The following is a 24,270-nucleotide window of genomic DNA, read 5'->3' on the forward strand; positions in this document are numbered from 1 at the left end:
AATGTTCAACTTTGGCTGCTGAAATTGTATAAACATAACATCTGATCGTCAATGATCGTTTTTCTAGGCAATGTCGATGCAATTTTTAAAAAAATATTGTACTTGATGTTTCGAAGGCACTCAGTCAATTTCACGCTTTGATCGTTCGAATGAAAATTAGCATCGCCGGTGATGTTCGTGACATGACACCATAGATTTGGAATCAAAACTGATCACTAAACTGAGAAAATCAAAACTGATCACTAAAAACAGCAATAAATTATCTGATATGGTTGGATATCTTCTGCTTTATCGAGCAGTGATATGTTTCAATTGCTCTACAATCGGGTTGAATTGTCTTTAAAATGATATTTCATAAACTATCTTCATTGTCAATATTTACATTGATAATAGAAACAATTCTAATCAATTTCATAAGCAATCACATACAATATTCAAAATTGTTTACAAGTATTGGACCAAGTTCGGAATTTGATTTGAACAATTGAACTTACTGGCACTTCTACATTATAACGAACGAGGTTCGAGACGAATTGTCATTCTAAGGAAGTGCTATTTAGGTTTAATGCACGTCTCTTCAAAATAAGTTATAATGACAATTTACGTTGCATTTTCCACCGCAAATTACAATTGGATGATAAAATAAGATAATTTTTCCTGAGGTTTGGGCCTGTTACCGAGCAACTCTCACTGTTAACTGGGAGTTGTCTACCCAGATGGTTGAGGTTATATTGGTGGCGAAAGCATACATAAAGCTTAAGCATAAAGGGTAGCTTAAGTAATGACTGACGACTGTTTTGTAAAACATTACAAAACAAAAACTACCATAGAAAATATATCCTAAAATTTTTTTTCGTAAAAGAATAGAATATGTAAAGATTCGCAATTTGCAGAAATGAAAATAAATAGTTGTAATACACTGTTGTTTTTTCATATATATATTTTTATACAATTTTACATAATAATCAAAAGCGATGCAGTCATTGTTTGTTCTGTTCAAAGTGATTTTGCCTTCGATATCCTCTCTTGTCGTCGATGTGCTCTTTCCTTTCAACTGTTCTAGTCTGCATGCAGCTGACCTATATTTTTGCAGTAACGCATAATTAACTTGCCTTCCGAGTTTCAGCGTTCAGTGAATAGGATTTGCTGCTATGATGATGTTTTGTTCAACTGTATTGTTGGTTGGGTAGCATTGAAGGATAAAATACGGATTTGTAACCAATTAGCATTTCTTGAAATATGCATTGAATATGATTTTTTTTTCTGTTTCTATATCAGTTCCTACCACTTCAAGGAACTGATGCAAGCCAAATGTGAACGTGAATGCGTGACTGCAGACCCTGTGAAGGGCGGACACGTTATTTCCCAAGTTCAAGTTCATCAACGAAACGTGCGTGCCTTGATGTGCACTTTGTTCGTCGAACCGAAACAACCGATGCCCTGAATCGCACGCTTCAATAACCCAACTAAACCCCCATCGAAGGGAGCATCATTTTGGTAGCTTATGCACCATTGTAAATGATTTGAAAACGAAATACGTCGAAGGACGTTAAAGGAACGCCTGTTTAGAGCACGGAACGCGTACCCGAAAGCGCATCCTAGTGACCCATTCTGGATAGAACAAAACCGCACCGGCTCAAGATAGTTTTTCTTGTGTATCCCTTTGCATTTTCAACTATGAGCATCACCAATTGATTGCTTACCATCCCATACAAGCTTTCTCTTATCGTTTAAACTCTTTTTTACGTTCTTTAAATTGTGCCTCGAGTGCGAAAAAGCAACAAGCTATCTTTTTGTAGTTATTCGTTTAATGTGTTTGCGGCCGTGTTGTTGGTGTTCGGTGTCGTCTGTATGTTCATGTAATAATGTGAGTGTATGTGTGTGTGGCTGTATGTAGGACCATGTCGATGTTACTTAGGTTTTACATCTACGTTCTTGCATGCATCAGCTGGCTTGTTCAGAGGGGTAGCTTGCATATATCTTTTGCTGTTGCTTTTATTGCTATTTTCCATTTGGTTATATTTGTGTTCATAGGTTTGATCCGTTGTTTTTATTCTTAATTTTTCTCGCAAAAATGTACTGTAGATAGGATTGCAACAACTTAAAGATTTTTTCTTAACCCTTGTAAGTTCGTCCTTGTTTATTTCGATTTTCAATTTCATACCCTTGCAGCAGCTCTCCGTTTCTACGTTCCAAGCAATTTCTTTTACATTAGCACGTTGTTAGCCACTCACGCCACTGTTTGCGGCCAATGTATTCACGTACGTTAATTTGTTGCGCTCACAGCGAAAGCTCCTTGAAATCTCTCATAGTACTGGTTATCATCGGTGATGATTTCAGTTCAACCAGAATAGAAGTGTTACCTGTTTCTTGCAAAATTGCTGTTTACCGGTCCACTAGAATTTATTCTCAAATTTCGCACAATTGTGTACCTTTTCGCACTAGTCTATGTAAACGGATTTTCTTGGATTTTTTAATTCATTTGCTATATGCAGCTGCTTAGCATGTTTGATGATCAACTGGTAAAAACGCTAGAATCAGTTTGTTGAATGCGTTACGAGTTGATAGGTTTTACCATTATAGTATTTCGGGTTGAACTGTAGTTACATAACTGTACTTTGTTGGATTACACTCGTTGAGGTTGATATACATTGTAACCACTGTATTGTGGGGAGAGTTTTGTTTATGGGCGAAAGCTTCTTTATTCTGATTTTATGGTTCTGGTTGCGTTACTCGAAGAACTCGAAATGTAAACCCATATTTAATTCTTTTAAAAATTATTATAAAATCATAATTTAAAGCAGTGCGGCCAGGCCGTCCCTTCTGAAAATAAATAAATAAATAAAATCATAATTATACATTTTTTCCGACAATTTTTTCCTACATTTTTTTCTACACAATTACACAACCTTCAATGCGTAAACTAATAATAGGCCTATACTTTAAGAATAAAGTCGTTATTGAAAAACAACCTTTAGATGAAAACAAGATTTTTTTTTCAAGTGTGTATAGCAAATAATAAAAAATAGAACTAAGGTAAAATGCTTAAGACTCCTGACAAATTATCACTATTAGACAACATATGAGCAGACACAACTAGACGAAAATACCATCTGTATTTTTTCCACTTCATTGTGCATTACACGATTGTTTCTTGCGAGTTTTGTCTAGTAGTTTTTCTCTTATTTCATTTTTAATTCAAGTCGTCCAGGGTTGCAATAATTGTATTCATCTTTCGTCTAATCTCCAGTTAAGCTACTACATTACAACGACATCTTTGGTTGCACGGGAAAGCAACTGAAGCGGCCTGCTATGCCATGACGAACGGTGAAATTACTTCTCAATCGCTTGATTAGGGAACAGTTCCTGCCGTCCTACGTCAATCAAAAAGCTTGAACTAAAAAAATATAGCCCGAAATGGCAAGAATAAGCATCTGTTCGGTTCAGTATGCTCGCCTGGCATAGTTTGTCGCATCCATGCTGTTCCATTGAAATTCCTGATTTATGTTGCTGTGTACGGTTTTTATGTGTATGTGTATGTGACTTTTGTTGTATTTTGCTTTGTATATCGAATATAGCACAATTGGTCCATGCAGTAGTAGGATTTTGTTATGAATCAGGGGGCGGTCCTGCTATCGTGACACAAACAGTGGCTTAAAATAGTCATTCAGTACTTTGTTTTCTTCTTTTGTCGATCTACCCATGTGGAGGAATAAAGTAAACATCTCATCGTTCCTACGCGTCAACTAAGCTTCTAATGCTCTGAGGATCACTGGTAATGGCGGGATATGTTTGTAGGTACTGCTCACTGAAAGCTGTGGAAAAGATTCTGATTCTCGTACCAATTTATGTTTTATCAGCTTCTCCTACACGCGTTTGAGAGTGCAATTGACTGTGGCAAGTGTACTTTCACACACGATAATAATGACATGAAAAATCCAGCATTCATTTGCGAAATCCACCACCCGTGGTCTCAGGGTTTGTGGATACAATCAAAACAGAATCTAGCATGTGTCAACGTAGATGGATAAATCTTATATTTGGGCCTACGAAACAATGCCACCCTGTGCCATGACGGCACGCGGATAGTAGAGTATTTGGGGATGGAATATGGTGGACAGCATTTAAAATCATCTACGATAACGTTTACACTCTCTTAGCAAACTTTTGGTTGTTATGTTGCATTTGGAACCGCGTTGGTCTCTTTCGTTTTAAATACATTTAGCCTAGCCTTTGCTACAATTCATTCTTTAATCGTATCGAGTTTCCTTCCTAAGCAAATTTTCTCTGGTAGGTCTACTATCTCCTAAAGCAAACGCAATCTATGGGTAGCAAAAATAATATATTCTCCTTTATCTACTCTCGATTTTCACTTTGCAAACACAAGCACACCCAGTGTGGTGTGTAGCTATCACGCTTCCTACAAGAGGGTCAAAACGGAACAGTTTACGTACACGCAAGGCGAAAGGCGTTACACAAGCGTTAGTTTCTTCTTCTTTACTCTTTTCCGTCGATTGTTTTACATGTTTGCGTTATGCTAGGGGTCATTAAATAGTTCTTAAATATTTATCCTACAGCCTACAAATATGCGCCTTCTTTGAAAAGGTGAGATTGTGTAGTCCTCCTGATTTTTTTTTCTTCCATCACCGTCTATAAGACTTCTAAGCCTTCTCGTTTCCAATTCTCGTGATTTCTTTTACTGCTACGGTACAAAAATATATATGTGTATATAAACGGTATATACACAGGGCGCGGGAATAAGTATGCATCGAACGGCAGTTTGGTTATGCTAAACACTTGCTTAATGTTCATGAATTTCTTTGCTACATTTGGAATGAACTAAACATTGTCTAGTGTGAGAAATGCTGAAGGCTAGCTACTTATAAGTTTTGGTAACGTAAGACTTTAGGTTCCAGAATTAAAAATGTCGTCTGCTCCATTGTGCAGATTACTAAACCATGTGGTATGTGTGAAACTGTCGAAAAAACCGAATGTGACCACCAACAAAATGGTCCAAGAATATAAATATTATTCCGAAATTGTATGTTCTATGTCCATTACTCACGCCAGCCGATTTGTAACCGCTGACCCATTGTCAATTCTGCCGCAATTTTTTTCGATCATTATCGTCGTTGGCTGGCTGGCATATGTTCACAATCGATCCTGCGATCTTCATCTCGGCTTTGTTATGCCAAATTGCAAAGTGTAATCACCAAGCCAATAGAATTATTGCGGGACGTCAGCTCTCCAAGCACACCACGCAAGCGCAAGCGGCGTTACGAATCGAGAATGATTAAATCCGAAACATGACCGCACAGCAGTCAACGTTAGGGAGTTCTTCCTACCGCCTGAATAACGTGGCCAGGTTTGACGCGAAAGAGCTTACGCACAAAGTAGTTCGACCCTTTCGCTAATAGCTAGTAGCTTGCACACGTTTGCCCATACACACACATACACACACACATACCCTGCCGTTGTGCACATGTTATCGTTTCCTAAACTTTATCGTTATATTTGAGGCAAAATGTAGCAATATCGAGTATTACTTGCTGTAAGCACGCGTCATAGCGATCGCATTTTGGTATAGAGTGTGTTATAATGATGCTTTTCTCCGGATTTCTGGTTGTTGGTTTTCTTCTTTTTTTGTTAAAATTACTGCAAGATTAAGTAATTTTTCTTTTTTTTCTTTTCTAGTTTACCATTCTATGAATCTTACACATGTATACTAGCAGCCTCAGAGGGATTCTTCAATGACGCAATCGAGTAGGAGTGCCGTAGAGCTATCTTCCACTGCATCTGTGGTGGATGCTTGCTTGGCATCGACCTCCTCCTCCGCCACCGGATCCTGACCATCTTTGACCAGTGTCTTTCCCAAATGTTTGCCCGTCGGTATCTTTCGGTGCTGGTTGCCGTTGTATTTCGCTAGGTTGATCTTCTGCCAGGCGACTGGCAGCATCGAATGCTACGGGCTGTTGGGATGTTCAAAGATTCTTTTGCTGATCAGCGGCGACTGTAGGTGTCGATGCGGAATTACTTCCCTCTCTGGAGGAAGTGGCCAGATTTCCTGCGCAAAGAAGCAAATGATGTTCGTAAGCGACTTGTTAATGCTGGCAATAGCGGATAAGGGATACGTTATTGATGCTATAATACAACAACTTTAGCAACAATCTTACCTGCAGAGATCTGGCTCGTTCTCAGGAGCTGGCCTTATCCTTTTTTAGCGAGAACGAGCTCATCAAGTTTTTTAACGTCGCTCCAATTCCTTTGCCGGGTGTTTGCGAGTCAGCAGAGTAGCGCCCGCTGCCATCCGGGTGAGCATCCAAGCATTTTTGGTATCGCAGCTGGAACATAGAACAGAACAGTTTTACATTCGCACACTGTCACATTACATCGCGATAGTATCGGGTATCAACAGTGCCCTTACCTTACAGGCTGCCTCTATCGTCTTGCACAGTGGACCACTGGTTGGCTCGCAGTAGAACACGTGTGCCACGAATTTATCCTGCGCCGTGTGCATGATGAACGCACACTGCTGTACATTCTTACCAATGCCCAGGAAACTCAAGTATCGCACACGACACTCGCACAGTAACCGTCCTTCGGCATCCTGTAGATATTATGCATAGAAAGAAGAGAAACATTTTTGATAATGATTTTTCGCATGTTAGCCTTAAAACCAAATGTACTACAACCAAACCGATGGGAGTGCGATGGGGCCTTGTTTTGTAAACTGTACTTCTTTTGAATCTGGATTATAAAAATCACGCTTCTTGTTTCTTTTTGTAAAGTTTGATGTGATTTAATTTTCTGCGTGTTTTGATTTATTTATTTTTTTAAGATTCTCTCAGTGATTTGCAAAAATAGTTGAATCTAAATGATTCGAAAAGTCGAGATATATGGAATTAATGCTGTATCAGAAACATTTTTTTCCAATAGATTTCTCTTTTTAATGTTCATTTCCTTTTTTAATATAAAATATCCGTAAGATAGCTATAAACAATATATAGCTATAGAAAATTAAAGTTCCCCTAAATTCAAGTGCCAACGGTATTTATTTATTTATTTTATTGTTTTTTTATTTACGTCGCACATGTTATCACTTCATAAAATTTATAGTACCTACCGAAGTATTGACACTTATCATACTCGGAGCCACCGCCACATTCACTAAGTCCCAGCTGTCCGATGGTGTGCTGCTGGTCAGCTTGTCAATGGCATCATTTAGTACCTCAATGCCAGTTGGCAGACTCACTTCCGCACTGCCCACGTACTGTGCCCGTAATACTTTCTTCGGTTCTTCCATCGGTGTTGGAAAGGATTGTGCTAGGATGCAAGAGAGAAGGTTTGGTTTTGCCACATTAAACATGCTGCATGGTGGGGCGAGGTTTTTTGAGTGTCGCATTCTCTTACGATGGCGAATCCATCGGCGGTTCTCAGTCGGCAGATCCGTAGGACGTATGGCACACCTGGTGCTGCTCAGGTTGGATCCATTAGCATCAAGTTGGAGGGAACGTTCGATCATTATTCGTTTGCAAATATCTCTGCAAGGCAATGGAAAAGATACGACACGTGAGCGGTGCACACACAATTCACTACACTCAGTGAAACGTAAATCGAACAAAAATGTGAATGAAACAAATGAAAATCATTCACTTTCCACTGGTTGGCTCTACTGGTTTTTCGTTCGTTTCTCTACTTGAGGTTAACACACCCAGCAAACTCACCTTAGCGTATTTGCAATTGTTCTCGCGGCAGTTTCACAGCGAAACACGTGGCACATGTGTATTCTGGTAAGACGATCACGGGCCACATAAGCAAAATCTCTGCAAAGGCGCACACAAAAAAGGGAAAGAAAACGACATATGTATTAACGGTTTGGTTGAAAAATACTGTACGCTACTGTTAAAGCATCGATAATCTGTTACGAGTTCTAGGGACCACTTCCTGCTGGATGGAAAGGACCCTCAGGGCACTAGCTAGTATTGCACAACTATAGCATCCTAACGCTCCAGCACTTGATTTACCTTTCGCTGCGAAACGGACAAAACGTGCGTATCGTTCGCAGGTCGTACATGTTTGGATTTGTGTGGGTGTTTGGTTTATCATTTAATACGTTGCAGGGAGGAAGGGTCAACACCATCATTATTGTCGTCGCCATCATTGCCATCAATATATCGGTTGTTGAAGATTGTGGGGGGGAAAAACAAACGAATAATAAAACAGATACACGTGTAGAAAAAGAGAGAATCGATAAAAAGAGATAGAGAAAAAGAGAGAAAGAAAGATATAAGAAATCAACATCAAGGAAAATCGAATGTGTCAAGGATAAACGGGTAGAGCACAGTTCCTGTCCCACATACTACCCGCCGTGTATATGAAACACATAAGAAAAAAAACCACAGCATGGCATATAGGGCAAAGATCGTTTAAAAGCGATTTGTTTTACTGCAGCAAATTACGCTAAAATAATGCGAGTCTTCTGATGGCGAAAATAAAAGATTGCGATGATCAAACGTCGATTCCGGCACAATTTACACAGCTGTGTGGTTAATGGCCTGCTGTACGTACTTTTCAATGGCATGGTGACTCTATCGGTACTTGTCAACAATGCTGCACTTACCGGCCATTATCACGTCCGACACCCCAGACACGTATCGTGTGGATCGGCTGCGAGTTCAGTATTGTCAAATTTTCCGGATCTATCAGTTTGAGAGCGCCTTCGTCCAAGTCCATGAACAAATCTTTGCCCTGTGGAAGAATGTAAAAGTAACGGTTTTATGTAGCTCTTTCTGTTGGCTTGACGACAATCGATAATTTGACTACATACATCACCCCAACGGCCGACGACGTCAAGCATATCGTTGCGCCCGAGCGACAGATCGACGATGCACTTATTGACCGCCTTCGAGGAACGCTCCGGCGTAAGGTCTTCCTCGGCAATTTCGACCCACCCGAGCGATCGCACTGCAAACCGAATGGGTCGATCTGTGTCGGATTTAAGGGGAAAACTACGTCGCCTAAAAGCGCGAGGTAGGATATGGTATGAAAAATTATTATTTTCTTTACAGTTTTATCTTTACGATTTTTATTGTGGAATTCGATCTTATCGTATCATGTTGCAAAGAAAAACCCTACAAACTATTCCCTTTTTTTGTAAGCGTGTTATTAATATTTCAAGAAAAACTATTCCAAGTCATTGCAAAGAGAGCCTATTTTTGCCAAATATGTTACAGCTTGATAAAAATGTTTAAAGTTTGGCTTGTTTTTTTCAATAGACGGTTTTTGCTTATTATAATGCAATGTTTTAACCATATTTATTGTTAGTAATTACGTTTTTGTTATGTGCTCTTATCCATATGCTGATAGTCGATACTCACTTCAATGCAACATCTTCTCGTCGGCGTCGCTCGTCTTCCTGATCCAGTGCAGAGCTGGTGCTGCTTCTCGTAACCGACGACGTCATGCTGTCGTAGAGAGCGGATTTACTGTTGCCACTAGTGCCACTGCCATCCTTTGTTCCGTACAGATTGTTCAAGGCTTGTGTGAAGGAGGAATTCTGTATGCTTCTCGGTATCGGAATGCTGGGCGTCTTAAGCTCCCGGCTGTTTGCGTCCTTCGGCCAAAGTGGCGGCTCGCGTTGTATGGTACCCGACTTGATATGCCAGTAGTATGGCCCTCCGTTATCTGAGGGTACATAAACATATATACACACACAGAGTTAATATAAACAAAATATTACACTCTTCAGCCGTTTGTCTGGTTATGCTAGGTGATGGCTTTTAAAATGAGTTTTTTTCTATCGTTCCTACCTTCATGTTTCTCCCAACCCGGTGGTAAATCTTTCGTTTTGTCCTTATCTTCAATGGCTTCAATATCCTCTCGCTTTCCCTTTTCATCTCGTTCATCGGTTTCGCCCTGCCGGTCAGGGTCCTCGTCATCCGCATCGTCTTCTTCCGGTGGAACCTCCCCAACCTCCGCCTGCTTCCGCTTGTTCGGCAACGCGTATAGGTCGTCGGAGTTCAGCGTACCAGGTATGTGCTGAATTTCCTGAGTTTTTTCACCATTTTCCGGCTCCTGATCCTTCTGCGTTTTCGACTCATTCGGCGACGTGTCGCCGAGAAGCGTTTTCTTTTCCTTCGTAGAGCTAGAAAAATAAGCAAGGTTCAAAAGCATGCAAAAGATTTAATCTCGCAAGGAGGCTTTTTCGTTGCTCCGGCATCCGCTAGACATCTTCCGGAGGCGGTACGTACCTTCCGTCGGAGCCTCCTTTCAACTCGACGCCCATCGTGCCGAGGTCGAACACCCCGTAACCCTTACGATTATTGCCGATCATTTGCGAGCCATTCTGGACACCGGCAATCGGCCGGAGGGTGCCCTGCTGTTGTAACTCCGAGATGATCTCTTCGTACAGATGAGAATTTCGCTCCAACCGTTGGGGGTCCATATGATAGTTGGGATTTTCGTAGCTTAACAGACCATTTTCTGAAACGAAATGCAGTGTTTGGTTTTTAAGCGTCGACGAGCGATATACTGATAAATGAATCAATTTAAAAAAAAGAGATACACGAAGGATTTGTTTTAGACATACAACTATATTACAAGCTTGCATAAAGCTAATAGAAGCTGCAAAATTCGCCATAGTTTTGACAAGCATCCACCAATAAATAAATAAATGATGTTATGCAACTCAGGACGCAATAATTTGTCGTTCACAAACGATGGATACATTTGATAAAACACTTTCTGTAGAAGCTTCACTTCGTTCGTAGCTTTTGATACAGTTTTTCCATAAATAATTCTCACAATCACTGGGCATCACAACATCAAACAAAATTGTATGCATTGAAAAAGGTTTATATATTTATAAAATATCTCTTCTGTGTAATAATTGTGTATTCCAGTGAGGAATAATAGTTAGTGAGGTCCGAATTTAAACATCAAATATCTTCTCTTCATCTTCTTGGCTTAACGACCTCTTGGTCATGCCTACCCACCCGTTAAGGGCTTACGAGACTTGTTTCCCTGTTGTACGTGGATAGTCAGTCCTCTCGTACAGGGGAGGGTCCGGTCTCGGTTGGGATTCGAACCCACGCCGTCGAGGTGGTGAGCCCCGGCGCTCATGGGGCGATTTTCTAACCGGCGCTACCGCTCGGCTGTCGCGGACCTCCCAAACATCAAATATAACAAACATATATAACACGATCGAACGACATCGAGCAATATTTAGTTACTATGAACAAGAATCATACTTTTTTTAAATATCACCTATGATTTGTTTTTCTTTCCCCAATCTATGCTTATTGAGGCAACTAAGGTAATTCGCAATAGCTCAAATAGCGGTGTTTTGTATTCGGCTCTCGGGTGATCGCAAGCATCATTTTTAACGGATGGAGGAGCACGGTTCGTTATACGCTATAAAAAGTTAACGTTACATAACAAAACCTAACACGTTGTTGTTTTTTAAATATTTTTAAATCGGATGAATATTTGTTCATCCTTTTGACCCATACATTAGGAACCGTTTAAAAATTATAAAAATTAATTTAAACATGTACAAATTTAAAGAGGTTATTAAATAAGTGGATAAATTAACCTCTCCTGATCATTCGGGGATCATAAAACAGGCGAACATTGACCATGTGACCTTAAATTATTTGATGGTGAGATATCAAATGCACATAGGGTGTATTACAATATGATTCTAACCAGACGTGCATATTTGCAATAAGTTGTTATTCTCTGCACCTCTTCGACATTATCGACCACTTTACAGATGTGTGATATGAATTGTTGGTATTGGATCGATGAAGTTGGAGCTGAAACGTTACGGGCAGCTTGTGATTTTTTTTCCTAGTTATAAACGTTTCCGCACAATGGCTTTGGAAGTTCGTTTTTTTCTTTACCTTTCCACTTCGAGCAACGCAGACCGTAGCGTGGATAATCGGTTCACTTTTCCACCCGGTTACCTTTTTGGCGTTTGGAAAAGCTCAGCGCAGACGTCACCTTCTACCAATTGGGAAAGGTCGACAGTTATGAAGAGGTTGTTTTCCCGTCATAAGCGACACGAACAGTCGGTTACCATTTAGCTTCAGTGGTTTGTCCGTACACGTTGCGTTTATTTATTTATTTTTTTCATTCGCCTTTTTGCTAAAACCCCTAATACTACGGAAAACATTAAACCGCCTTAGGAACAGACATACGGTAATGTGGAAAACGGAAAAACTAACCAACACCGTCGCAGATCGGCGACAGGCTTCAACCGTCATAAAAGTGACGCACGTGTAATGAAATCTGAATCATAAAAGCGGAGTTCAGCTCGTCTTACTGTTCGTGCTCGTATGTTGGATGTCTGGCTGGCATTCGGAACGGCAACGAAAGGTAGCTAACTGTTGCGATAAGCGTACGTTCCGAAACGGCCAGGATGTCAATTTTTTTCCAGGACGAGGGGGATCGGAAGGGAGTCGGTTTTACTCACTTGGAAACCCCAACCAAGGTGGGTTTGGCAAGTGGTATGAATTTTAAGTTGTTGCGATTTCTCGAGAAAATGGTGTAAATATGGTGCCAACACGAAGAAACGTGGTATTTTTATGGATCAGGCACCATCAATCGGTTGAGGTGTTTCGTCGATGTGCGCTTTAAATTTTCACGCCTTTAGCTTCGCAAATTCTCCAGTTTGGTTGAATCCTGTGGTCGTGCATATCTTCAAGGTTTTGAATATTAATGGACCATTTGAGTTCAAAGTCGACATTTAATCCATAATTTTCCTTTTCCACAGAAGACCTACACATACGACAGATAGCATAAACAATAGTAAGTATTCAAAACATTGCAAAGTAGCTACCGCTTTTCGGTAGCATAACTTTTCATTTACTGACTTTCATTTACACTAATCATTTAGAGCTTGTGTAACATATGTACAAACCCACACGTATCCATACATATTCTCAAACAAAGTGATAAAGAAGTAAATCCTGGTCAAGGTTACCAGCTCTTGGCAAAAACACTCGTTAGCCGGTGCGTTCAATTCCTTGATAATGCTATGCTTAATAGTTACCGTAATTAAATTTATCGGACGGTTTGTTGTATAAGTTAAACCAGAGAATACTGAGTAAAGTGTTTGGTACAGGAGCCCACAGGACATTCACCTCCCCCTGGACGCCTAAATAAATTAAAACGCAATAAAAGCGTTTTCATGATCCCAAAATAAACACCATAAAACTAATTCTGCTCTAATCTAATAATCCACCAGTTTACCAGCACTCCGACATCAGATGCAGGAGTGCCCGAGAATATGTGCCTTTACGTCACGACCGTATGGTTCTGTGGTAACACTTGCCCATGGCTGGCGAATGCTGTGCGAATCTTGCCGATGTAAACACCCTTGGTCACTGCTGTTAGAGCGCGGCCAATGTTGATTTTCAGCTTTAACAGTTTCGTCCCTCCGGACATCAACGACCATCAAGATGGGCGGTCCGAAAATTCCTCCTCGGCAATTACGTCCTCCACGGGACACAGAATCTATTCCTAGCACTCGATGTAACACGGGCGAAACTTAATTTCCTCTACTTTTATTTCACTCTCTTTTCGGTAGAACATCGTTAGAGCATCATTTAGAGAAGTGATTAGACCTGAAGCAATCAAAATTAATCGATTTTACTCGGCCACATAGTGGGAGACGAAAACAATCGCTTCGATAACTACGGCTCTTTGTATCATTAGCTGTAGCGATCATGTTTGCTGGAATATAACAGGTTTAATCTCGGTATCAACTGTATATAATAATATGCTAGACCTTTACACGATTACCGATATTTCAGTAAATTGTACATTAAAAATTAGTGGATGTATTCAATTGGAATTGAAAACATACATTCTTTATCGAAACTTTTCTTAACAAATGCAGAAAATGATCATGAGTAAAATTTTCCTATCAATAAAAACAGCAAAACTTGTCGCTTCCACAATAAACTAAAATAAAAGTATATTCAATATCAACAGGTGCGTTTAACTTAGCGACCATAGGGAATGTTCAACTACACAAATAAACACATTGCTTACGTAAGGTGCGTAACCGTTCTCATAGAATTTTTGTACACACAGTAATACCAAAGATGTAATTGATGACTCACGACAAGCCTTACTAAAAACAAAACGAATAATTAGGAATAACAAACAGTAGTGAGTAAGAGACGGCACAGCGAGGAAACATAAAACAGCTTACAGCAAACAAGTAGTGCACAACGGGTTCTATCTTCAACATCATTCATTTACCTAGGAAAATATCATCATCGTCGATATTTTGCTGATTGGCTAGCGTTGCAATTGCCGCCATAATTTTGCAAAACTCTATTAATGAGGGTGGCGGCAGCAAGGCCACACTCAATGGTTGACGAATCAAAATATCACCTGACAACATTCAAATACAAGCAAGCAGCGTCTTACCTGTAACGAGAGAAAAAGATAAAACGGACTTATTAGATAATATGTTCGATTAGAAAATTAAGAAATTGATGAAATCATCATATTGAAAGTGGCAAAACTTTTAGGAATAATAAAATCGGCACAGCCTAGTATTACCCCTTACCATTTGTTAACCAAAAACTCTTTTTTCGTAAAATTTCGTATGGTAAAAATAACTGAAGTTCTGACTTTTGGATTTTTTATGTAGATATTTTTTTTTGAAATTTGTTACAACACAATAATTTTAATTATTTTGCAGCTGCCAACTGAATAAAGAATGTAAATAAATGTAGTAATTATTTACATTCTATATTCAGTTTGTTCATTTTAATATTTTACACGGATCGACTGTTATGAACAAATTTGTCACTACTATGACAGTATTGGTTGCTGATATATTTGAAAGTTATATAGCTTATTAGACTTATAGTTATAGAAAGTTATTACAAGCTTTTCTAATGTTCTTATCAACATCAGATTTCTTCTATTTAAAAAAAATATATTTTGCACCAAGACCGATTTGTACAACAAGACCAAACTATGGAACACAAAATAAAAAATGAGTTTTGTTACCACATTTGCCGAAGAGGAGCTATTCACTGCATGACCCTTTGTCCAATGGGACGTGCAAGAATTGAATTATTTTCTTTGTCTAGAAACACAATACCCTTTATTTTAAATGCAAAAAGGAAATATAAAAATACTGCTATACTTTGGCTTCTTCTACTTTTCCTTTCTATCTTCACTTCATATAGCATAGTCCAAACAAAGCATTTTTTCCACTGGTTATGCACGTGAGAACATTGAGTCAGGTGCATGCTTACATTTGTCTTCTCGTTCTCCACGTTGGTCGTCTACCTAAAGATAGCACAGCACGTGTTTAGTGAATAGTGAAGCTTAACGAATTCCTTGAAGAAAATTCTCTCAATGTTCGTTTAGGATGCAAGAAATTTAGGAAATACTCACTTAAAAGATGCACCAGATTTAGAGTGTTTTCCTATAAATTACATTTGTTAAATTAAACTTGCCTAAAGGAAGCTCTTTTGATCTTATACAAATTTTTATTTATATGATTTATTCTATGCTCATTAAATTATTCGTATTTAGCTATACAGAGCGTAAAATTGTTCTCGAACAGATAATCATTGTTGGTCGTTTATTGAAACGATCGCAACGATTCCGACAAAAACAGTCGATATGACAATGTATTCCATGTGTTGATATTTTAATATACATAACAAATGTATATGTTTATGTTATACTCATAAGTAAAAATTGGGCTATGCATTATCATTCTAAGCCTGAGCAAACAATTATGGCTTTGTGCCTCGGAACCGAAACGGACCTTTGATAATAAATACGTACCAAAGTACCGTATTCCCTTGTTTATATCATGACATAACAAAGCTGCATTTTATACATCGGTACGATATTTTGTTACTTAATTTGTTTGAGTACACAGTACTAAGTACGACCAAACGAATCTGAAACAGAGATTATTCGGAATATTTTGCCAAAAGTGGTTTGTCATGTTTAGCAGGAAGCAGCAATAAATTGTGTAGAAGGTACAGAGGTGGTTTTCACTAGAGCATTTCACGCACGACTAAATACAGTAATTTACTCTAACTGCAAGTTGAATGCAAAGATACGTTTGCGAATTACATGGCTAACGTATGTCGTTCATATAATCGATTTTACTTAAATACTAAGAAGAAACCGTTCTGCAAAATATTTCTTTTATGCAACACCAAAACTAACCTATAATAATGTTCGCTCCTTTCAGTCCCATCATGACCATGGTATCTGTTCCAATCTTCATCGTTAGAATCAGTCCGGTTGTTAGCAGATTGAGTCGAATCAAAGCATCGATCAGGACACTATTGATTGTGTTTATGAGCAAACACAACGACAATAATGCAGTTCGATACTGTAAGCGCTGCCCGAAGTACGCCACTTTGTCGTTTATTCCGTCGCACTTTGCACTGATATCACATCAACAACTCACTCGAGCATCGAAAAGTTCAATGCTACTAACCTAATATTTTCGATTTACTTGCTACTCTAATAATACAAGTAACTGTACATTATGCACACACATACACACATACATACCTAGAAAAACTACATGTTCGATTTTGTGACTTTTTAGCGACAAACATATCATTAATCCGCAAGTTTTATGGCTTCCGTAACTTGGTAATCAACAAACCAAAATCACTGATTCCACTCACGGTTAAATGGCTTCCATGAACTGCGTGATCTCATAGTAAAATTAAATCTATTATATTCCACAAAGGGTATTTTATTGTTTCACCCACAAAAACATACAAAAATCACTACTAAACAAGGCTACCTTCCTTGGCGAACGGATGTTTCGGAAATGAGTCCAGAGTGAAACTGCAAAGAATGGTTCTGGTTCAAGCAAGAAAGCCAATGGACTGTCTGGACCCTATCGTTCAGCGGTGGCAGCTACTTCCGGCGATGACTCACCGGGGTCCAGACAGACCGGCGTCTGGAGTACAACGATTGCATCCTTCTTGCCAAAACTGTGCGCAGCGCCACTTCGCCCAAAGAAGCTCCAAAAGTTGCGAACGAAGTCGAAACTTGGGTTCCGTTTCATGCCGTGGAATAAATGGTCGCCTGACTTTTAATTTTTGTTCTTTTTATTTTCCAATGAGTATGTAGACGAAGCTTTCGGAACGTGTGGTGGTTAACGAAGGTTTAAGAAGCCTTGTACAACACTCACTACACGACCGGGAGGGTCCACTGACTAAGCATTAAAAATACTCCATGGTTCACAGTGCACAGACAGACGCCTGCTACGCCCTGAAAATCCTGACCTAATCTCAACGACCAGAACGATGCGACTAATGTCCTTTTCGCGTCGCTCTTTGTTTGGCCAATTCCACATTACTCTCCGGCAGTTCGCGAAAGCTCTCCACAGGGAAAGCTTCTCGTTGCATGTTCAGTTTTTCGCAAAAGAGTTCTATTATTTTTCCCTTCTCAGTTCCGGTTCGTGCTGCTTTGTGGATGGATTTTCAACGGTCTATGTCGAGGGTGTTGGTGATTTTTCTCACAAACAAACAAGCACCTTTGGCTTTCAGTATACTCTCGTGTATGCACAGCTTGCAGAAGCAATTCGTCGTCGGCATGGCGGCTGCGTTAGAGTAGCTATAGCATTACTTGTTTTCTCTAGGGTATGATTTATGGCTCCACGTTTTCAACTTGCACGGTATAGGTACGTAACGGATTTTTCGGAGAGTACCGTTTAGAAGGACAGAGAAGGGATCGGTCGGATGTGCATCAAGAGCACGTTCGGGAAAAGTTCGTCCGAAAAATGATAAACTATTACAAGTTGCAGAATACTCGCGTTCCACTTTTGCAGCAAGTTATTTTTCTCTCCCCTAACAGTAATGCACTTGGGTATCATTTTTATGTATTTCCATGATTAAACCCCCTATTCCCTTGTAGTTATAGTTTTATTTGGGGTATTTTGTTTAGTCGTTTTTTTAAATTATTTTCAAATCTGCTTATGACATATTGTTTCGCCTCACTAGTCTTACTAAAATCCTTTTGCGGGAAAACAAAGCTACCGGAATCCTTGGCTAACACGTATTCATTCTCCTCCTCCTCCTCCTCCTTGGCGTAACGACCTCTTGGTCATGCCTGCCCGTTAAGGGCTTACGAGACTTGTTTCCCTGTTGTACGTGGATAGTCAGTCCTCTCGTACAGGGGAGGGTCCGGTCTCGGTTGGGATTCGAACCCACGCCGTCGAGGTGGTGAGCCCCGGCGCTCATGGGCCGATTTTCTAACCGGCGCTACCGCTCGGCTGTCGCGGACCCCACGTATTCATTATTACCCTTGAATTAGTGACCATGTTTTCCGAGGTAAGACGTGGATGCATGCCTAGCAAGATTACAAATGACTCAACAGTTTGCATGACACATGCATGAATTGCCTGCTATTATGTCATTGGGATTTTTCAACAATCATGAGGAGAACTGCTAGCATAAACAAACTTTCCCTCAAAACTCTCCTCACGTCGTTAGATTAACTTTCAATGCAATTTAATAATTTTCGATTTCTCATCCGCTGACATTAAAGGAATCGAACAGATGCTTGAACATATGTCACAATGTAATGTGAAAATCATTCAAAATTATTATCAACCATGTTATAGCTTAACTATGCTACATGCCTCCAAATTCCACGCTTTGTTTGTTTGTCCTAGACACATAAAAAGACACGTGCTAATACCGACAGTATCAACCATCATTTGGCGGCATGGCTAATCCAAAGGGCAGCAAAAGCTATAGGCTTGCAAAAAACGTGACCGGAAGATTGGTTTGGCCGTGTTGATTTTCAGTGTATTGCTAAGGAAACACCGGAATTTGTTCCACCTTTTTATTACATACATTTTCAGTCAATCGAAAAACCTACGTCCACAAAGGTAAGCTGGCTTCTTTGCTATCTGCAGACGAGCAACTTTTGACAATATCAATTTTGAAGTTTTTTCATCACCATAAACATCACTGAATAAAAATATTTTCCATTTCGTCCATTCTCATGTTTTGGAGAGCTAGATAGCTCCCGTTTAATACCATCAGAGCCGTGTGATACTCAGCCATGGAGACGAAATTTGTTAGTTTGCGTTCAAGCAAGCCTGGGGATCTGTATTAGTTCATGGAATAAACATAGAAGATAACCAATATTTGCTCTGTCAACAGATATTTACCAATACTGAATAGGAACACGAAAATTATTATTTTATTGAAGGTAGCAATTTCCCAAGAATATCTCTTCAAACCCTAAATTATGTTCAGGACAATGTATTTCTCTAAAAAACCTTCGATGAATTTGATTTTTACTTGACAAATGCCATCTTTGGCGTTCGTCTTCGGCAAATAACTTTAAATCGTAATTAAAAAAAATCATCTATGCCATAGAGTTCAATTAATGCTTACACAATAAAATATCAAATATTTCAAATAAAACTGAAGCAATTCCGTCAAATCAAGAACTTTACAATAGTACTGTTCCAGCTCAAATAAACTGGAACCTTCATTTCACGGATCAGTACAACATATGAACGACCCGTAAAATGACCGGAAATCGATTCTTAATGTGATTCGAACCAAATTTGCCGTGTTCTATCGAACGGTGTTGATCCGTTTAATAGATGTTTCATAAGTGTCGAGCTCTGCAACTGACAGGATGAAAAATACTGGTTTGAAAATTGGACGTTATTACGATACGCGAAGATCCAAAACTGTCCTGCGATATTGAACCAGCGCCAATAAAACACATTTGTCTAGGATGAACATGAATCAGTCGTGTGAAGCAATGGACTTCATCATAAATTGGCAGGTATCCAGCCAGTTCGCTGGCCATCGCGCATAACATAAGATACGGTTTCTCTGCATATGCAACTGATTATACCAACAAAATTTCGACAGTTCAAGAAACTGTAAGTATTCTTTAGCATGTTGTACTTTGTGGATACCGTTTTGTGCTCATCAGTTTTACTGACATTGTATTTAATTTCCTTAATTATGATCGTTACTGTCAGGTATTATCAGTTGACCAGGCCATGTGAGCACGACGTGCTCAACTATGAGCAGAAGAAAAAGATTATCAGTTAACACTGGGTTGCTCCTCGTTTTTGCTAAAACCATATACAGAAAGTAAACAAAAACCGAAACGTATCGTATCGAATTTATACAGATTCTCGTTCCTTCGTATATTTTCATAGCATCTTTTAATCTGAGGGTTAACCTTTTTTGTTGAAATCAAATTGTAAAATAAAAAGTAATTTCGATAACGAATAACACAGCTTACGCTAAAACAAATTTGAGGATAACGGAATCAACTAGATAATTACTGGTATCATATTTGCTAAGCACAATAGAATATTAACCCGAATACTATTGATACTACTCTTTGTATGGCTAGGAAGTGGCCCAATGAATGGAAGAAAGCTATAACATTGCAGAATAAGCAATTATTTTAAACAAAACAATATTTCATCATGATCCGCTATGAGAAGTTGATGAAGAATGTATGTTTCACAACCATTCATTTTTTATTATTTTATATAAATGCAAGTCATTTGACACGCCACTCGGTCTATCGAACAAACTTAACGCATACTACTATTGCCAATTTAATACATGTAGGAACCGCCTGAGTCTGAGTTAATGTGGCATTTTATTTGAAATAATGTAATACTATTGCTCTATCGCGCTAAGTCCGTTTGTAACAGTTCCATGGCCGTCAGTTTCACTCATTTCCATTCGACCAGTCACCTTCACCCACGCGCTAATATATTCGATCGATGTGGACGGCATTCAGCTCCAATAGGTGATGACCTTGAACGTAATGCTCAGAACGTGGTGAGAGAGAGAGACCTAGCAGCTAAAAGCGATAGACTAAGAGAGAAGCAAAAAAGAAGGACAAAGTCCTTGCTGCAACTGCCTAAGAGGACGTGGGGAGGTCGCCACTGCCAGTTAGGAGATGGTGTTAGGGCGAATTGTAGATTTCCTTTGGCGTCCTTAAGTCTGGAATCGATCCATTACCCGTCTCTGTTGCGATAAAAACGCCGCTGAGTGATAACAACATGTGTTTGTAATTTAACAACATGTGTTTGTAATTTCCAATGTTTTTTAGCACACTACAGTAGTTGATAGTGACTAGAGTTGAAAGACAGCTTTATTTCTATGACTAAATAGTTGACCATTTTACATGTATGAGCGCTAGTAAACATATTGTTTCTACAATTAGCGAATTTAAACAGATTTTTAACTGATACAAAACCCATCATCATTTGATCAAGTATAAAGACGGAAACGTAAAGTATTAATACGTTGACTGCCAAGCGTTTTAGCACACTTCCTTAGTACAATCTTTTTTGATAAAATTTATTTATAACACTAGGTAAAACGGCCCGGTCACAGGGCTATGAAACCGTGCCATCTCAAGCATTGAGATTTTGCAAGCAATTTTGTAAGTCAGTTATTGTTCCTGCAGGAACTTGGCGAGAGCAGAAATATAGCCCAACGAAGTAATGGCGTTAGTTTTGTGCTATTTTGATAGTTTCTGCAATGGCAACCTGCGTTAGGAGCTTTTTCGCAAAGGATCAAGGCTTTTCTTCATCATTTTTGGGAAAGACTGGTTTGAATACTTAAATATACACATTTAACAGTACCTATGCCATCGTAATGTTGCCCCCTTGTTTTGGCGCAGCTAAGGGCATTCTTCACCACGTGCCTTGTTCGACTCAATTCGTGCATGTTTGAATACGGCATTCCTTGCCTAAAAACTTGCATTCACGAAACATTTTATACTTTCTTGTTGGTCTAAAAAAGTACCTTCTCAAAAAACCATAAATACAGCCACTGTCCAGAACTGATACTCAACAGAAGTATAGCTCAATAAAGATCTCGATTGGTTTTGAGTTCAAACAGTTTAGTTACGACAGTGCATAAGGAACGGTCTGAATTAGACGGTACATGGTAAGGTCTACTTAATACTCTCACACAACAAAATCTGCTTTTCTATGATCTAAATTTGTGAAAGTTTTGATATTGACTTAAAAGCAATAGTTCCTGACGTCTCGTATTGCAAAAACCCACGTTGTTATCGAGGTAAAATATGAACACCTGTCCAAAGGATGTTAAATCACTTGTTAAGTCAAAAATAGAAGACAGATCTTTTGAGTACATGGTTTACCAACTTTAAACAACAATTGACGGCATTTACGTTTGTTTATACGTTTCTTGTGATTTTGATTCCTCTAATATTTTGATACCTGTTCTGCATTTGTTAATTCAAAATTTTGTGATTCTGGAGAAAACGTCTAAACGCTCTTTGGTGGTCACAATTTGTTCAATCAAAGTACAATTCGATAAATTTCGTTACCAGGTGGAAATACTTTGGAACCAACTGGACACCGATACTGTTCTGGTTATTGTACGTAGGTGATCATTTTCCTATCGCGCCATCACGCGCAGTTTCCCGTAAGCAATAAGTCCGGTTCAACACTAGTACTGATTTATTAAATCGACGATTTTCGAAAGCCAAGCAAAGACTTAGCTCCCTAAAGAATTTGTTTTAAATATTACTGCAGTTTTTATGATGCATTTCAACGTGTTGAGAATGCTGGGACTTATCTTCGTCAGCTCGGATCTGGGAGCAAATTTGGTCATGTACCAGCATCAAATAATTCAAATCGTTGGACTTTTTAGAAAATATTAACTTATAAATAAAAATATCAATATTTTAAAAAAATGTGGCTGACATTAAATGTTTAGATATTCGTACATTTTGTGAAAGTAGTAGCATTTTCCCACTTAAAGTGCTTCTATGCTCAGCTATAGATGTAAAGATGTAAAGATGTATAAAAAGTATTAATTATTCCCATCGAATTCCATGAGAAATCGCAATAACTCCTATCTTGTATGGTTTTGTTTTTCTTCATGCCATGGGACAGAATGTCCTTACCTAAGCATACATTTCTTTTTTATATATCGGTTTCTTGTTTATATATTGGTTTCTAATAGGTTTCGTATAGAAACTTCTATAATATTTGCTTTTCTTCACAATTTGAGTTTTTTAAATTCTCACGTCTGTCGATGCCAAGAGACGTAAATTAAAACTCATTCGATGTAGATGTTCGCCATCCTGGTTTGCAAGTTTGCTGTTTAAGAGAAGCGTAGTTTTAGTTAGCTAAAATATATTGTTTTTCATCCAAAGCAAACCACCGTAGTGCTTGTTCTACGTGGATAGTCGAAATCGTGAATTCCCAGACTGGTTGCTTCGTGGTAAAGTGAACGTGAAGCGAACATGAAGCAGCAAACCGGGTAGCAATAAAAATATTTGTACTTCGTAACGACTCCGAGGATTACGATGTTCTTGTGTACATGGAGGTTTATTGCTCTGACTCATTGATGTTTATATGAGACGACCCACGACCAGGAACGCTAGGTTTCGAGAAGCGTTGTAAAGGGTAAACCCATGTCCTTCGGTGATGTTTTGTATTATTTCCAAGTTGTGCTCGTTCAAATAACCCACTTTATACCACCACTTCATCAGTTGGCCGTTGATTTTTCGCCTTTCTCACTAGTGACACATTGTATGCAATGGCATAAGGTCTTTTCGTTTTTTCACTGCTCCGTAGCTTTGAGATGTGGTCAAAGCAATGAATTTTTCATTTTTTATCCCCTCCATTTTACCTTCCAAACGTTAGGTAAACATTGTGCCAAAGCCCATTGGACCACCTTTTACGACTCTCGATAGTTGAAATATAACGAAGTTTTTGTAAAAGCACTTTTTTAGGTTTTCTACCGGAGAGTTCAAACCGCGTAACGCAATGAAAAAGTAACCATATGAATACGTGAATTCCACTTACCATCTACCAGGCATTCGTCAAAAACTGAGAATTGGCAACGAAATAATGTTCATTCCTGAAAGAAATAGAAAAAAAAATTTGTTTCTTATTGATTTCACTTATACTTAACTATTCTTTTTGAAACTCATTTTCATTGAGTGTCGTCTACAAATAACATAAAAAAGCTTTTTAATGAAGCAACATTTACTGTACTACAATATGTTGCAGTATTAAATTAAATTAAATAGCGTTAAATAAAAACCTATTCAAACTGACCATTACAAGCAAATGATACGCAATAACCCCCATCTTGGGGGTCCGCGACAGCCGAGCGGTAGCGCCGGTTAGAAAATCGGCCCATGAGCGCCAGGGCTGACCACCTCGACGGCGTGGGTTCGAATCCCAACCGAGACCGGATCTTCTTC

General features: G+C 39.0%; 1 protein-coding gene across 1 annotated transcript; it reads right to left on the minus strand.

The window, feature by feature from the left end:
• Window positions 1-923: 923 nt before the first annotated feature.
• On the minus strand, window positions 924-14,416 carry LOC131259439 (protein Fe65 homolog). The gene is made up of 13 exons (XM_058260939.1): window positions 14,272-14,416; window positions 10,251-10,482; window positions 9,810-10,144; window positions 9,378-9,684; window positions 8,828-9,017; window positions 8,621-8,748; window positions 8,025-8,030; window positions 7,725-7,823; window positions 7,411-7,541; window positions 7,124-7,323; window positions 6,425-6,607; window positions 6,174-6,341; window positions 924-6,064 (listed from the first exon to the last, which is right to left on the minus strand). Exons 1-12 carry the CDS (start codon window positions 14,414-14,416, stop codon window positions 6,195-6,197), a joined length of 2,103 nt encoding a protein of 700 aa, XP_058116922.1. The 3' UTR covers window positions 924-6,064; window positions 6,174-6,194.
• Between the last annotated feature and the right edge of the window lie 9,854 nt (window positions 14,417-24,270).

Source organism: Anopheles coustani, chromosome 3 (assembly GCF_943734705.1).
Source record: "Anopheles coustani chromosome 3, idAnoCousDA_361_x.2, whole genome shotgun sequence".
Taxonomy (NCBI): Eukaryota; Metazoa; Arthropoda; class Insecta; order Diptera; family Culicidae; genus Anopheles; species Anopheles coustani.

Coding starts and splice junctions, on each gene's coding strand:
- LOC131259439 (XM_058260939.1), bottom strand. CDS start 14,416: ATGTTGTCAGGTGATATTTTGATTCGTCAACCATTGAGTGTGGCCTTG. Junction 8,749..8,827: donor TCGTCGGCCGTTGGGGTGAT/GTATGTAGTCAA, acceptor ATTCTTCCACAG/GGCAAAGATTTGTTCATGGA. Junction 7,542..7,724: donor ACAATTGCAAATACGCTAAG/GTGAGTTTGCTG, acceptor ATTGCCTTGCAG/AGATATTTGCAAACGAATAA.